The sequence below is a fragment of the Cryptomeria japonica genome, chromosome 11 (assembly GCF_030272615.1).
Source record: "Cryptomeria japonica chromosome 11, Sugi_1.0, whole genome shotgun sequence".
Lineage (NCBI taxonomy): Eukaryota > Viridiplantae > Streptophyta > Pinopsida > Cupressales > Cupressaceae > Cryptomeria > Cryptomeria japonica.
In genome coordinates this window covers 539,078,213-539,092,650 of record NC_081415.1, presented here as the reverse complement: position 1 = coordinate 539,092,650, position 14,438 = coordinate 539,078,213, and the positions used below count along the sequence as shown (strand labels likewise).

General features: G+C 38.7%; 1 protein-coding gene across 6 annotated transcripts in view; it reads right to left on the bottom strand.

Annotated features, from left to right (window-relative positions):
- The window catches only part of LOC131048700 (DNA-directed RNA polymerase IV subunit 1), a 199,233-nt gene that overhangs the window by 117,579 nt on the left and 67,216 nt on the right, over window positions 1-14,438 (bottom strand). For all 6 annotated transcript variants that reach the window (XR_009106488.2, XR_009106487.2, XM_057982763.2 and 3 more), the window contains exons 12-15: window positions 6,925-7,100; window positions 6,749-6,830; window positions 6,410-6,531; window positions 5,861-6,045 (exon numbers count right to left, since the gene is read on the bottom strand). Coding sequence is in view for 4 of the 6 variants with exons in the window: in XM_057982763.2 (XP_057838746.2) it covers window positions 5,861-6,045; window positions 6,410-6,531; window positions 6,749-6,830; window positions 6,925-7,100 (565 nt within the window). In the remaining 2 variants the exon portion in view is untranslated. The remainder of the gene's footprint in view (window positions 1-5,860; window positions 6,046-6,409; window positions 6,532-6,748; window positions 6,831-6,924; window positions 7,101-14,438) is intronic.

The following is a 14,438-nucleotide window of genomic DNA, read 5'->3' as shown; positions in this document are numbered from 1 at the left end:
AGGGGTTGTCTCCTTGTCATTTTCGTAAGGGGTATGTTTGCTTTTCTCAGCTTTGGTGTGCGAAGTCAAGATGTTTTCCAATCTGTTTCTTGGATGCCGACTTTGGTTGAACACCTAATTGACGGTTGCCCCCGTAGTCAGTTCATTTGGCTTAAGGCTTAGTCATTCTAAAAATTTAGTTGCTTACTGCATTTTGTCACCAACACTGCGATCACTGCACCTTAAACGCTTAATAACGCTCAAGTCTATTGTCTTGTCAAAGGGAAGTCATTGCAAGTGAAAATTTTGAAGCTCTGAGCGACAACTATAACGCTTAATCCAACGTAGGCTTCATTGCTTACCAGCCAAAATGAAAAGAGAAAAGGAGACAATCAAAAGAAAAGAGATATCAAAATGCTTGGCTTTCGGAGTGCAGATACCTCTATCGGTATTCAAAAAGAAAAAATCTATCGGAAACAAAGCAATCTCTGTGAGCTTACACGCGATAACCTCATCAGGGCTATAGACGCTCACTGGCAGCAAGGCAATATCCAGGTTGCTTTTGAAGTTAGAGTAGCTCTACATAACTTGTCTTGATTGAACAATGATGTTTCAACTTTCTCCAAGTTGGAATGAACTTCACTGCACACACTTGATTTTAAAGGTTGGTGACTTGATTCAGTTTGCGAGATAATTTTTATCTTTGAATCTGTCTTTTGCCATTTGGGTTGTTTTGTGGGGTATATATTGAAGATTCTGGGGTTCGATCCAGATAGTCATCCTTGAAATGTTCGGGAACATTTCCTAACCGAGTTGCCCTTTGTTGTGCATTCTACACACACACACCGACCTTGACAGGGACCTCCAATTTTTGTCTGCCCGCATCAGAGGAAAAGGGGGCAAAATCGCACAAAATATGAGGAATGAGCGAATTTCATACCAAATACAAAGGGGGGGCATCAAAATAAATCTCGCGTTTCAATCAGAATTCCCGAGTTTTGAAAGGCTATGTAAAAGAAAAAACTAAAATCAAACAATATTCACAAAATTCCCGAAGTTCACCTTCCATATTTTCTCAAAAGCCAAGAAGTCCCACCTGAGCATCGCACAAGGTCATTAGGGCTAAGTGCGAAGTGAGGGGACATTTTCAAATGTCTTCATATCGCATCTGCAATCTCGTAGTAGATAAACTCGGCATTCTCTTTTCGAGTTTCACAGTGCCAAGAGAAAAAACAAAAATCGCGTGATTCCATGAAAAATCCCGACTTTGCAAAAAGCTCTAAATTGCCGAAAAGAGTCACTTACAACAAAATCACGCAAAAAGGGCTTTATAGCCCGACTCTTTTTGCTCAAAACCAAAAGACCAAAATCGCGCAACATAGGCTAATCTAGCCGAAAATCCCAAAGCGCACAAAACCCTCATTTCGGCCGAAAATGATAAAAGATATCAAGTCGCACATTTTACCCCATTGAGCCGAAAACCATTCAAAAGGAGGCGCAGAACAAGCTTCACTCGCCGAAATTGGAAGATAAGTTCACAAAAGGGGCTCATTTGCCTGAAAGGCTTTAAGGAATAAATTCGCACAAAGACATCATCGAGCCGAAAAGAAGACCATCTAAAAGTTGCGATTTGAAGCCCAACATCACCCGAGTTTTGAGCCAAACAAACAAGAATCATGCGAAAACCCCAATGAGCCCGAAATTTGATTTTTAGAGGGCACGCAAACACCAAAAATTGCCCAGTGCATACAAGATACCCGAAATTTCTCCAAAGTTAGGCAAAAAAAATTCAAACTAAAGATAAACTTCGGCAAAAAAAATTATTGTTGCAAGATATCAAAATCGCACAATGTATCTAAAAGGTCTGAATTTCACTAAGCAAAGGTGAAAGGGCAGAAGAAATATAAAGTTCGGCCTTTTTTATCATTTTGCAAGACATTAGGCCCAACGTAGAGTCTCAAGTTTTAAACTAAGCTTGATTTTAAGCAGCCAAGGGAGGGATGGAAGTTTGGCTTTTTGATAAACTTTGAAAACAAAATAAAGTTTGCTTAGCTCACATTTTGCACGTAAGGCCCGAATTTTACAAAAAGAAAAATAAAATTCCAAGGGAAGCAATTTTTAAAGGTTATTTTCACATTTTGGTTAAAATGGCCGAATTCCTCCTAAGTAAAAAGGGTGTTTTAAGTTCAAATCACCCAAGCGTCATGAAGGACCGAATTTCATACTGGAGTAGAGGGGAGATTTTAATTACTTTAAAAGAAATCATCTTTCCTCCTCACCGAACAAAACCCAACATCGACTAAAATTTAATATTTGTTAAATTAATTTATTAAATTTTTCAAAATGATTAATCCAAGTTGAAATTGATTGTTTGCAGATTGACGACAACTTGAAGTGCAAAGAGAAGCCTTGATTGCGATTGACGCCGAGAAGCCAAAATGCAGGAGCACAGGATCAAAACGACAAAGCCAGGCGTTGCTAATGAAGGGCACGTTGCAAAGGATCAAAACCAAGCATAGGGAAATGTGCAACCTGAACCACAAAGTTGAAGTTCATCCTCAAGACCAAAGATGAAAGAACACTCAAAATGTGCAAAATCAAAAATGCAAGGCTGGAAGTAATTCTAGAAAATCAGCTTTAAAAACTGAAATACTTTATTGTACATGACTGCCTATGTGCCCCACCTAATGAATTTAAAGTAAAGGGACACGGGTTAGTTATCTCCAACTACCAACTTGACCAAATTGATGTCGAATAGTGGTTAGTAGTTGAGAAAGTTGTTGGGAGGATAGCTAAGGAGAAACTGAGCATGAGTTAAAGTTGCCAAGCTTCTAGAAGGTAGATCAGGACTATTGGATGCAGTCAATCCTGGCCTCTGGTTCAAATTTGTAAAATCTATAAAAGGCAAGATGCATCTCATTGTAAAGTGTTAGACCGTCAGATTCTAGTTAGAGTTTTTGTAGTGAAAGAGATTCTAGTTAGAGTTTTTTTAGAAGGTTAGATTTTAGTAGTTAGATTATTAGGAATAGAGAATTGTTGCAGAAATTGTTGTAATGACAGCCAAAACCAATATATGAACATTGAAGTATGGTGTTTGTTATCTTGGTTTTCTTTTGTTTGCATGGTTTCCTTCAGCGAGATTAAATAGATCCTTTCTGGTATACGGGTATTTGATGGATTCGGGTTCATACCATTGGGGATATGCTGATTGTGTATCCCTGTGTATGGTTAGTCTGAGCCTTTAAAATCGTGCTTAGTTCAATTGCAAGTGTCTGTTTGAGCTTTGCCAAAATTGGGTGCTTAGGCATGCACCTGCAAGCTGAAAATCTTCTAAGTCTGTTGTTATCACAAAAGCTCGCACCCTTGTTGAGCGATCAACTCAGCAACCTTGTGAAACATGGAAACAACCCCGAAGTGTGGGAGCTTGCGCAAGGGGTTGAATCTCCAAAGAAGGCCGGCTTCCTTCTCAATCCAAGTGTGGGTATTGAACCAACTCAACACCACAACTCTAACTCCTAGGCCTATCCTAACAAATTGTAGAGGTAAAGGGAAGAGAGAAATGCTTGAAATTAAAGGAGGTGATGCACCAAGAAGAGATTGTTCCTCTCCCTACCCGAAATGACACAAAAAATCAATTGAAACACCTAGGAGATGCACAAACTTCAGTTGTATGAGTGACCCCAATGCATGTATGAGGGTTAGAATTCATTGAATGCCAAGAGGGGATAAGGTTTCCCACAAGTCACATTCAAAAATAAATTTAACACAGCATATATGAGAGAAGAACCACAAAACATACACCTATGATGAAGGTAAGGAAACATACACAACATACATAAGTTGAAAGTAGGCAAGAATGGTGATTTCAATTAATTACAAGGCCAATGGCCAAACTTACAGTTGCACAAATGCAAGATAAATACAAGAGAAGTGGGAGAGCATGGAATAGCTCAAGCCAGCAAGGAGAGAACCCTTTACAATGAGGCTTAATAGCCCTTATATAGAAAAATGGTTACAAGAGTGATCATGACCCCTATATGTCAGTCTAGGAGTGTAGGGAAGTGCATTCACTTGACTTGTACATGCAAGCAACCTAGCCATACCCACAAAAGGCAACCCTGAGAAGGTGGATTGACTGACCTTCCAAAGTCAGAGTATGCAGACATGACATAAGTCACCACAACAAGCATGGCTCCGTACCTCCCTTGATGGAAATCCTATCAAAAACATTAAATGCACCCCTGTGGCTTTACAAAAGAAGGTGCATAAGTCACCAAAACTGTTGGAGCATTTAAAGCCTTGAGTGTCGATCACGCCATCTGGAAGTGTCACCAGTCGGAAGGAACTCCGGGGACTTTGGAAACTTGAGTTCCCGAAGTGGGGAAGACAAGGAAAGAACTTCGGAACTTCGAGGTTCCAGAGTTCCGGAGAACTAGAAAAAGGCTAAGGAAGGAAGGAACTTCAGAACCTCGGAAACCCGGAGTTCCGAAGAGAAGAAAGAGAAGCACAGGAAGAGAACTTCGGAACCTCGAGATTCCAAAGTTCCGGAGAAAAGAAGGAAGAAAGGCTAGGAGGGTTCCGAAGTTTCGGAGAAGGCAAGGGAAAGGAACTTCAGAACCTCGGGGCTCCGGAGTTCCGGGGAAACTAGAGAGAAAAGGCAAGGATCAAAGGAACTTCGGAACCCAAACCTTTGGGTTCCAGAGTTCCGGGAAGGAAGAAAGGGAAGCAAGGCAAAGAACTTCAGAACCTCGGGGCTCTAGAGTTCCGGAGAAGGAAAAGCGAGGGAGGGCAACGGGAAAGAACCTCAAGACCTTGAGGTTCCGGGGAAGGAAGAAAAGGCCAAGGGAGGAACTTCCTCTGGACAAGGCAACACTTCGCACTTCATGATTCTTCTGCTTTCTCTTTGATCAACTAGGGCAGCGCTGGTCCATGGATCGTATCTTTGATCGGTTCTTACTAATGGACCAAGCGTGTCCTAAAATGACAACATCTCCATTGAAGATTGCACCGTTCTTGTAAGGTTGTGAGTTATTCAGGCCTAGCAAGGATTGGTTATGTCGAATCCGTTTACTCGCACACCAGTTTTGTTTATTTTAGGTCCCTTACCCTTCCCTTTTGATTCCATTTCTCAGCTTGAGGATCAGCACCGCTAGATGCAGACCAACTTGTTGCAAATGTAAGGCCCCCTATGTTACCAGCAATACACATCAATCGTTGAGTTATCCCCCAGTCATGAACTAACATTTGGAACCTTGACGTTGTCCCCATTGATCAACTAAAACAGCATTAGGGATCCCTTATTTCAAGAGAGGATAGGATATTCAGCGAGAACTTTCTATTTTGCATTGGCCGGATAGAGTTGTAGCAATACAATTTTAGCCACGTCAACAGAAACCTAGAAAAATTCATATCCCCAAAATCTTAGAACCCCTGTATCTCAATCTAAAGCTCTTCCCTCATTTGTTCCTATTTCTCATTTGTGATAACATTGATGCAATCCCCAGATATGTTTTGGTGTTGCCCATACCTCAGTGGATTTCAAACCATCTAACTGCCACTGTATTAGGATTCCACATTGCATATGATGTTTTAATGACTACTGAAAAACTCTGCTATGGCTATTATAGATGACAATGGCAAAAAAGATATAATGTATTCTATTGCAATTTGAATTAACAATTAAAAATATTGCAGCAATCACAACCTACATCATAATATTCAATCAGAATTGTTAGAAACTTAACATTTCATTATCTTTATTTATGGTTTGCTCAGCCAATTCCTGAAATCAGATTATAATTTTCCATATGATACCTTCTTTGTCTATTAGCAAAATATTACTTAAGCTCTAGAAAAGAATAAAATAGGGTTAAAAGTATACCTTTAACCACTACATTCAGAAGTCTTGGTACCAGAAAATCACGGACCACATCCAAAGTATCTGCTACTGCCTCTGAATATGCTACACCATCCTGGTAAAAAGCAGCTGAGGAAACCTCTGTCAAGCATACCAAGCACAATGTATCTTTATCTTCTTTGTCTGCAACATGAAAATGGCAATGCTTCCTACAAAACAGAAGAGAGAATAAACAAATATGTGCAATTATTGAAATTGACTAAAGATAAAATATGGGTTTAACAATTGAACTTTGGTTAGGAAAAGTATTTCAAACTTTCATCACCCTTATCCCAGTTCTCCAATTTGGTTGTCAACTGCATAAATAATTCATCTCAACAAGACTACTCGATTCTCTTGTCTGTGGGTGTTTTGGCATTTTATAAATATTTCAAACCTCTATAAATTAATTTTCATTCAGTCAAATTAATTTGTTCCTAATTAAGGATGATTACTTCATTCATAACATTTTCATGTATGTGCTTTTCTCACTGACTTTTTTTTAAGGAAGTGTAAAAAGTACCATGTACTGACCAGCAAGTTATATCCACACGAGGAAGACTAAATCCTGACCACTTCTTTCTCAAAGACCTGTACTCTTGATTGAGAACACTTATAAGTGATTCCACTGACAGTTTCTTTTCCTTTAGTGTTTCCTGAAACAGGAAATGCAACTTGAAATTACAGACCACTCACTAACAATGTCAAATATTGAAAACTAAATGACAAATCTTACAGAACATTAAACAGGGATGAGTAAGTTTAGTAGTTTATTGAAAGCAAGAAACTGTCTAGTGATTGACTTTCAAGGGAAACCTGTGATTTAGGAACTCCATCCACTGTTTACATGTCAATCAGATTTTGAGATTTTACCTTAGAGAGCAAAAAATGTGGAACCCATGGAGAAAGCATTGGCACTTGATATTTTGTATCCAGTTTGCTTCTTTGCTCATACCTATAACAAAAATCAATAAAAAACTATTAGTACCAAGCCAAATTGTTTTAAATAAAAATTAACAAAATTTTGATTTGAAATAAATAGCTCTTACATTATTGCAACCCTTGTGGTCAGCTCATGTAATTTAACTTTTTGGAGATGCCCCATCACTTTAAGAGCCCCATATTCTCTGCCACAATGAATTCTTTCTAGTTTCTTTGATAATCGCAAAGTTACTCTCTGACTAGCACGTGCATTTTGTTGATGGGATCGACAAAAAAAACATTGCTGCCAGACAAAAGACTGTCAAACTTGGGAATACTTTCTTAAATCAAGTCAATAGAATGCCCAAAATGAACAAGAATAGTTCCAATAACTCCTTGCTGAATAATTATGAGAAGAATGAATCTGCCATATCATAGAGATATAGTCAACTTTATGTGTATTGCATATTTGGTTTGCTATAAAGCGTTTTATACCATTATTTTTCTCCCCTTAGTCATCCAAGGTCTAGGTCCCTTTTAAATTATTGATATTTGTACAATAGGGAAATCTTTAGAGGCATGCAAAATACTTATATAATTTTCTAATATGTTTCAACACAACAACGATCACTTCATCTAAATAAATCTTATAGACCACAACCTATAATAAAATTTGAATCAATAGCAAACACACTACACTTAATGAAAAACTATAGGTTATAAACTTTCAGCATAGTTACCAGAAACTCCAATACGAACATGGACCATGTGCTTGTCCCTATAGCCAAAAATTCTATTTATATAGATAGCCATATCCTTATTCACTGTTACTAGTTTAAAAATTCAGTTCAGGAGGCCCAAAAAATCGTAAGTCATCAAGCCTTATTGTGAAAGAATGAAATCTACTAGAGTTCGATGATTTTCCTCGTTTCTACAGCTTTGATTTCTTTTAATGCCTTTGGCAATAGGCTTCTCCCACAATGGCTCTTGATAGGAGGGAACTAACCCCCCAATCATTATTTCAAATTTCACCAAATGGTTGGATCATATTTTTGTGTTTTAGAGAGTGAAATTGATGCAGCCTTGATTGTGTTGACATGTTTTTTATGATAGCGTCTAACACAGAATAAAGTCGCCCAACAGTCACTTTACTCTCTCTTGATCAAAGTACGATTGTATGCTAAGATTGCAGTAAGTTCAAACAATTGACTCCAAGGTTCCTATATGCAACGGACGTGACTCAGTTGGTTTGATGTGAAATGTTGGTAATCCAAGGGGACTTGCGTTTGAATCATTCTTTCACTTCTTTGTTGTGGCTGGAACTTTATCCTCCGATATAGCAATTCTATGATTCTTCTGCTTCAGATGAACTAAACTGAAATGAACTGAAATTAAGGAGGAAAGAGTTAGAAGGATCTAGATCTACTCCTAAGGGCAGTGATATCAATAGATAATGCTTTAGTGGACAAATCCCAAATAAACCAAGCCTTGCTTCACCAAGTTAAACTACAACTCCACAAGAACCGGTGCAATCTTTTGATGATGTTAAAGGATTTCCACATTGAGAAAGTGCATTTGAATATCCAACATGACGCAATCCAAACGACTATTCACAATCGAACTTAGCACGAATTTGGTGGTTCAGACTAACTTTACACTGCAACTTATAATCAACAAGATGCAAAGAGTATGAACCATGGAAATTCATTAAACACCATCACATTCTCTAGTGAAATCAAAGCACTACTCTACTTCTACTCAAGTGAGGAAGGTGAAACCATGCAAGTTTTGAAAAAATAACTTACGTGGACACCATCAAAGAACAATGTTTCACCGTTATTGTCTCAAAAACTCGTCACAACAATTTCATACAAATCTCCCTTCTTACAACTAAGGGGGGTCACCCCTTTATATAGGCTTCAAGCCTTGTCTACATGCAAAACCCTAATTACGGTTTCTCCCTGAAAGATTCCCCACACATGATGCAACAAGGTGGGAATCAATAATAAATGCCCATTATGCCCATATACAATTAATTCCTACATGCCCAAAATGGCATCCACTTGTGCATTAAATGCACCTTTTTCCATCAAATAGCCCAATTTTCCATCAAATAGCCCAATGCATAATAAATGCAATAAATATTCCTCCATGCAAAATCGCCCATGATGCCATAAATGCACCATCATTTCCCGAACGTGACGGCTACATGCAAAAGATGCTCCACCACCTCCCCATGCATTGACTCAACCGCCATTTGGTCAAATATTCCGGCAATGAATGCACCACCATGCTGCCATGGGTTCAATAGATTCTTGCCATGCAAATTGACCCCGCCATCATTTATAATATTCCTGGTTGTGCTTCATTAATACAGAATATCCTCCTTGCTTGTCGCCTATTCATCTTTTACAAGAATCTTGCAAGGCCGAGTTCACAAAAGATACTTTGGAAGATTTTCCTGCCTTGGAACAATCTTTTCACTTCTGAAGAATTCCTGAATGCCTGGAAATTTTGGAGAGAGAATTTTCTATCCTGAAGGAATTTTTTGATCAATTTTCCACATTTTCTATTTTTTAGGGATTTTTTCAAATTTGAGTTCCAAGGTCCAAGAGAGAAAATTCCATCCCTTGGCCAATTTTGTCATCACCTCGAAATTTGGACAAATTTTCATGCCTGAAAGAGGATTTTTTGAAATTTTTCCCGAGGGTATTTCCTTTTCATTCTTATCCTTGTCTTCAAATTTCCATGCCTTGGAATTCCGTCTTCAACCTTGGGCGTGGAATTGACCTTGTGAAGGAATTCTCCTTTGGAAGGAAATTCCTTCCCTTCCTTGATTTGGTGCTCATCCTCTGACTGGGCAGAATTTTCATGTGGTCAAGGAATTATGCCCGAGGAGGAAAAATTCCTCCATGAGCCTTGTTTGGCGCTCCAATACTAGCTTGGGCACTATTTACTTGGAGTGGAGGAAAAATTCCTCCACACCCTAATTCTAGCACTCTCCTCTACACTTGGCTGCCAAAACTCCCTTGTGGAGGATTTTTTGCAATTCTTGGCTTTTCCTTCCTACCTCCACCTAGCACTCATGACTTGGACTTGGGCATGGAAATCATATAGTGAAGGAATTTTACCCTTCTTGACCTTTCCATGATGCCTTTGGATTCAACCTTCTTTCCTTGACTTGGGTGTGAACTTGATGTCTTGGGGGAATTTCCAAAAAATTTCTTTTCCTTGACATCTTGGTTTTAGTGCCCAAACACCTGACTAGGCAGATTTTAGCCATGGTGGAGGATTTTGACCCCGGCTCACTTTTTCCATGAACCCCCTAGGAGGATTTTAGCCATGGTGGAGGATTTTGACCCTAGCTCACTTTTTCCATGACCCCCCTTCTCCAACGCCCATACCTGACCTTGGGCGCTATTTTGGCAGTGTGAAGGAAAAGTGGGGGTTGAGGAAAATTCCTCCACCACCCCTCTTTAGTGCCCATGCTCTCTCTTGGGCGCTAAAAAAATTTCCTTCATGGCCTCATTTTGGTGCCCACTTCCTTTTAGCATGATTTCACTAGGTTAGGAATTCTTGCTTAGATTTTCATCTAGACTTAGCCATTTTTGCCCACTTCCAGATTAGGATGCCATATCTAGAATTGAAGAGATTTTCATGCCTTAGGAAGATTTTTGATGCCCTCCACTTCTGGAATGATTCTCACACAGCCATTTTTCACTCAGAAGCTTGCTATTTCAATTTTCCCAGATTTAGAAATGTTCAGGAATGCTCATTCTTTAGAGTCTACCTGTGAAGAACATGCCAAAAATAGACTTTCCCAAAATAGTAAGTGTTTCAAAATGTTAGGATCAGGGCAAAACGGGTTAAAAAAGCACTTAATAAAAATAGAAACTTACTAAAAATAGTAAGTTTGATTTTGGCAAAATAAGACCAATCCGAGAGGCAATGAAATCCCTAAAAAATAGTAACTTTTTAAAAATAGAAAGTTGCTCAGAATTCGCTCAAATTTCACAAGTAGGTTCCTTAAGGATCCTAATTGCAATGCAACGCTCAGTTTTTACAAAACCCTAAAGGAAAAGCTTCAAATCCAAGTCTGAAGGATGAAACCCTAAAACGGACAAAACAGGCTCCAAACTTAGCCAAATTTGCCCAAACAAGCTACAGACTTGATCAAATTGACCCCCAAACACCTGCAAAACGAGGAGACTAACGAGACTGTTGTGAAAAGACCCGACAAAAAAAAGCCAAAAGACCAAGAGGACCTAAAGAGTAGGGGGTCCTCATTTAGAATGGGGATGTGTGAAAACGTCACAACAAGTTGCAAGTGGTAAAAGGAAGATGGAGCAATCTAATAGAGTTTCAAATCCATGCATGCTAGCCCTAGAACATTCTCACATGATTAACCTAGATGTATTGAAATCAAAGAAACGGGACTCGGACTCGGACTCGAACTCGGCGAGGCCGAATCAACTCTGGACTCAAACTCATCAAGAAAAACTCGCCACAAACTCGGCTGGACTCGGCAAAGTGAAGAACTCAAGAAATTTAGAGATTTTTAAAGATTTAAAGCTTGTTTCATGCACCCTTTGTTAAATACACCTTAAAGACACAATAACATCATCAAATAGAAGCTAATTTGATTACATACACAAGTATACATCAATCACATAAGCACAAACGCAAATTGTAGCTGAAGGAAATAACAAACATAGATATATAAATATTGTAAAATGTATACAATATTACAAAACTCATGGAATAAGAAATACATGTCATCATATGATCAAATGAGATGCAAACTCTTCCCTTCCAACTCTTGATGCACCAAATGACAGTATATGTTCTATAATGTCCCCTTTTCTAGGTGACATGAGATGAGTAGGGGTTGACCTACCATTCGAGTTCCCTAGGTCAATGACATGGTTCTGAGGGTCATGGAGCTTTGCAGGGGCTCTGTGAGCCATTTTGGACCATCAGACGACAGTTCCTATTTTTTAGGGAGAACTGGCAGTTGACTGAATGACCACCTGGGCGACCAAGGAGTAGAGCAGGATCCTTTTGAGCAGTTACAGGTGTTTGGAGAGAGGTTCCTACTTTTTAGGGCGATTCCCTACTTTTTAGGAGGTTGTGGCAGTTTCCATATTTGAGGTTCCACGGGACCATACCACGGTTTCAGTTTCAAGAAGATTGGGTGTGTTTCCTAGTTTCTAGGAGTATCCCTAGATTTTAGGGATGGGACTGGGACTGCCAGTTGGCCCATCTTGTCCGGCATCAGTCATAGACAGGTGACGAAGTCAGATTCATGTTTGGTTGGTTATTTTGGGCTATTATTGGATCTATGGAAATATTTTAATATATTTAAATATTTCCTAAGTTAGCGATTAAATAAATTAAAATAAGGCTATGTATATAGCCATTTCGGAGTAATAAGGGGGTTTTTGGCTTCATCTAGTTTGATATGCCTATGTGTTATAGCTCGTTGGAAAAGTCTTGAACTTTGCTACATGATTCTCACCTCCCGGAGTCTTTTTGGATGCTTGAAGCTATTTATTCGCAATAAAGTGATATTTTTCTATAGTTTGACGCCATAATTGAGAAAGTGTCACTTTAATTATAAAGTGCAAGCTTTATTATTCTTTAGGGTTCGACCTACAAAGGGAAAGGAGTTATAAGGAGATGAAAACCTAATTGATAGCATCTTTGATCATTTTGAAACTTGTGAATTTGGGAATTGCTCTGGAAGAGTGATTTTGGTCTGGGACGTAAACCCCAGGTCTGAACTTGCTGGGACGTAGCCCTCAGCAGGAGTTGACAGGTGAATTATCCAGGATTGCACAGTGATTGTCAGAGGTAGAAGACACATCTTCTTGGCCTGAAGATTCAGCGTGCATATTGGGGGTTTCAACAGGGCGGCTGGTCTATTTCAGCTGGCATGTGATTTGTAGCAGCTTCCACGCCTCCTTAGCAACCACGCCTTGTTTGTATGTTGGCTTGAAGGGTTGTATTCAGCTTATTTGGTCTTCCTTGTTTGTTGCCAGTAATATTCCTCCATATGGCATCAATCCAGATTGAGAACAACTCCAAATAAATGTATGGATTCTTGTTGAATACAAAACTAGGTTATTTGCCTGGTATGATTTGCAGTATTTTCAGATTGCTTAAGTGTTCTTACATATGAACATTGTTTACTGTTTTATTTCACAGTTGTTGCTATTTATCAATTACTTTACTTATAACATCAAAACCCAAAAAGAAACAATCCCTTTCTGCAACTTTTGTCTATTCTATAAGATCATCGAAAAATTACAAAAATATAGTATGTTTAATTAAGAATATACAGCAGCAACAGCAAAAAGATCCATTTGGGATCTTTCATGTTCTTATAAGGAGCCTAATCAGACTCGGAGGTTAAAATTTGTCTACTTTTATCAGCACAGTTTCCCCCCTAATTTTATGATAAGGGTTTGGGGGCAGTGCCCCCAAGTTGGAGTCAAGGGGCAGCACCCCTTGCGGGGTCCAGGGGTAGCACCCCACAAGGCCATAAGACTTATTATTTTATAAAGGTGTCGGGTGTTATTTTTCTATTGTTTCTCCTCACAACACACCTTTCTCCTCCTATTTTGCCAAATGAATGAAATGAAGTTCACTTTTAGGCTCAAAGCATAATATAAACCAAAAAAAATCAATTCGAAACATATTAGAAGTGTTCTTTTTTTAACTTACAGTTACATGCCGCCGGCCGAGTTTGGGAGTCGAGACTCGCCAAAAGTTTGGGCGATTTTGGGCCCCACACTTGGCCGAGTCCGAGTCTGAGCCTTGACTCGACTCGGAAATTGCCCAAACTCAGCGATTTTTGGCGATTCTCGTTTCTCTTATTGGAATCCTAGAAGAATGTACTCAATTTCAAGGTAGGAGCTTGATATGTAGATTTATTCATTCCCAACTTTCTCTACACAATTTAAGTCCTAGAATTGAATGAACTAGAAAATACAGGAGGGTTACGAATTTTGTTCTTATGCCACATGGAGGACCATAGTTTTTTCAAAATACAAGTTTTTTTATGAAAAAATGACATGTTTATTTCAAATCCTTAAAGGAAATCCCCTCAACGACACATAATTTAATTTATGCTCTTCCCAAGAGTTTTCATCCTCTTTTGGTTTTGAGATGATTGCCAAATCTTTGGGGGTGAAAATTGATATATGAATACCATACCATGGAAAAGACCTTCCTATGCATTGCAAAATTTGTGTTCAATTGGATCTCATCTCCCCATCTTCAAGAAGCATCACCTTTATAGTAGGCGATATATAATGAATCGTCAAGAAGATAACTTTTTATTTTAGGGGGATGATGTAGTGAGTGTACAAATTGGATAATCTTCTCTAATATTACTTCATGCTTACCAGTTTTCCTTACCATCAAGAAGATAACTTTTTTATTTTAGGGGGATAACGTAGTGAGTGTACAATGCCTATTACAATGTTTTGATAATATGGATAGTGATGATATTTGTGAAAACCCATATGATGATGATTGATTAGTGATGGTTGATTGTTGATGTTTGACATTATTATTTTTTAATTTTGATATATAGCATATATCATGGCATTGAAGTTTGACTAAGTGACATTGTTAA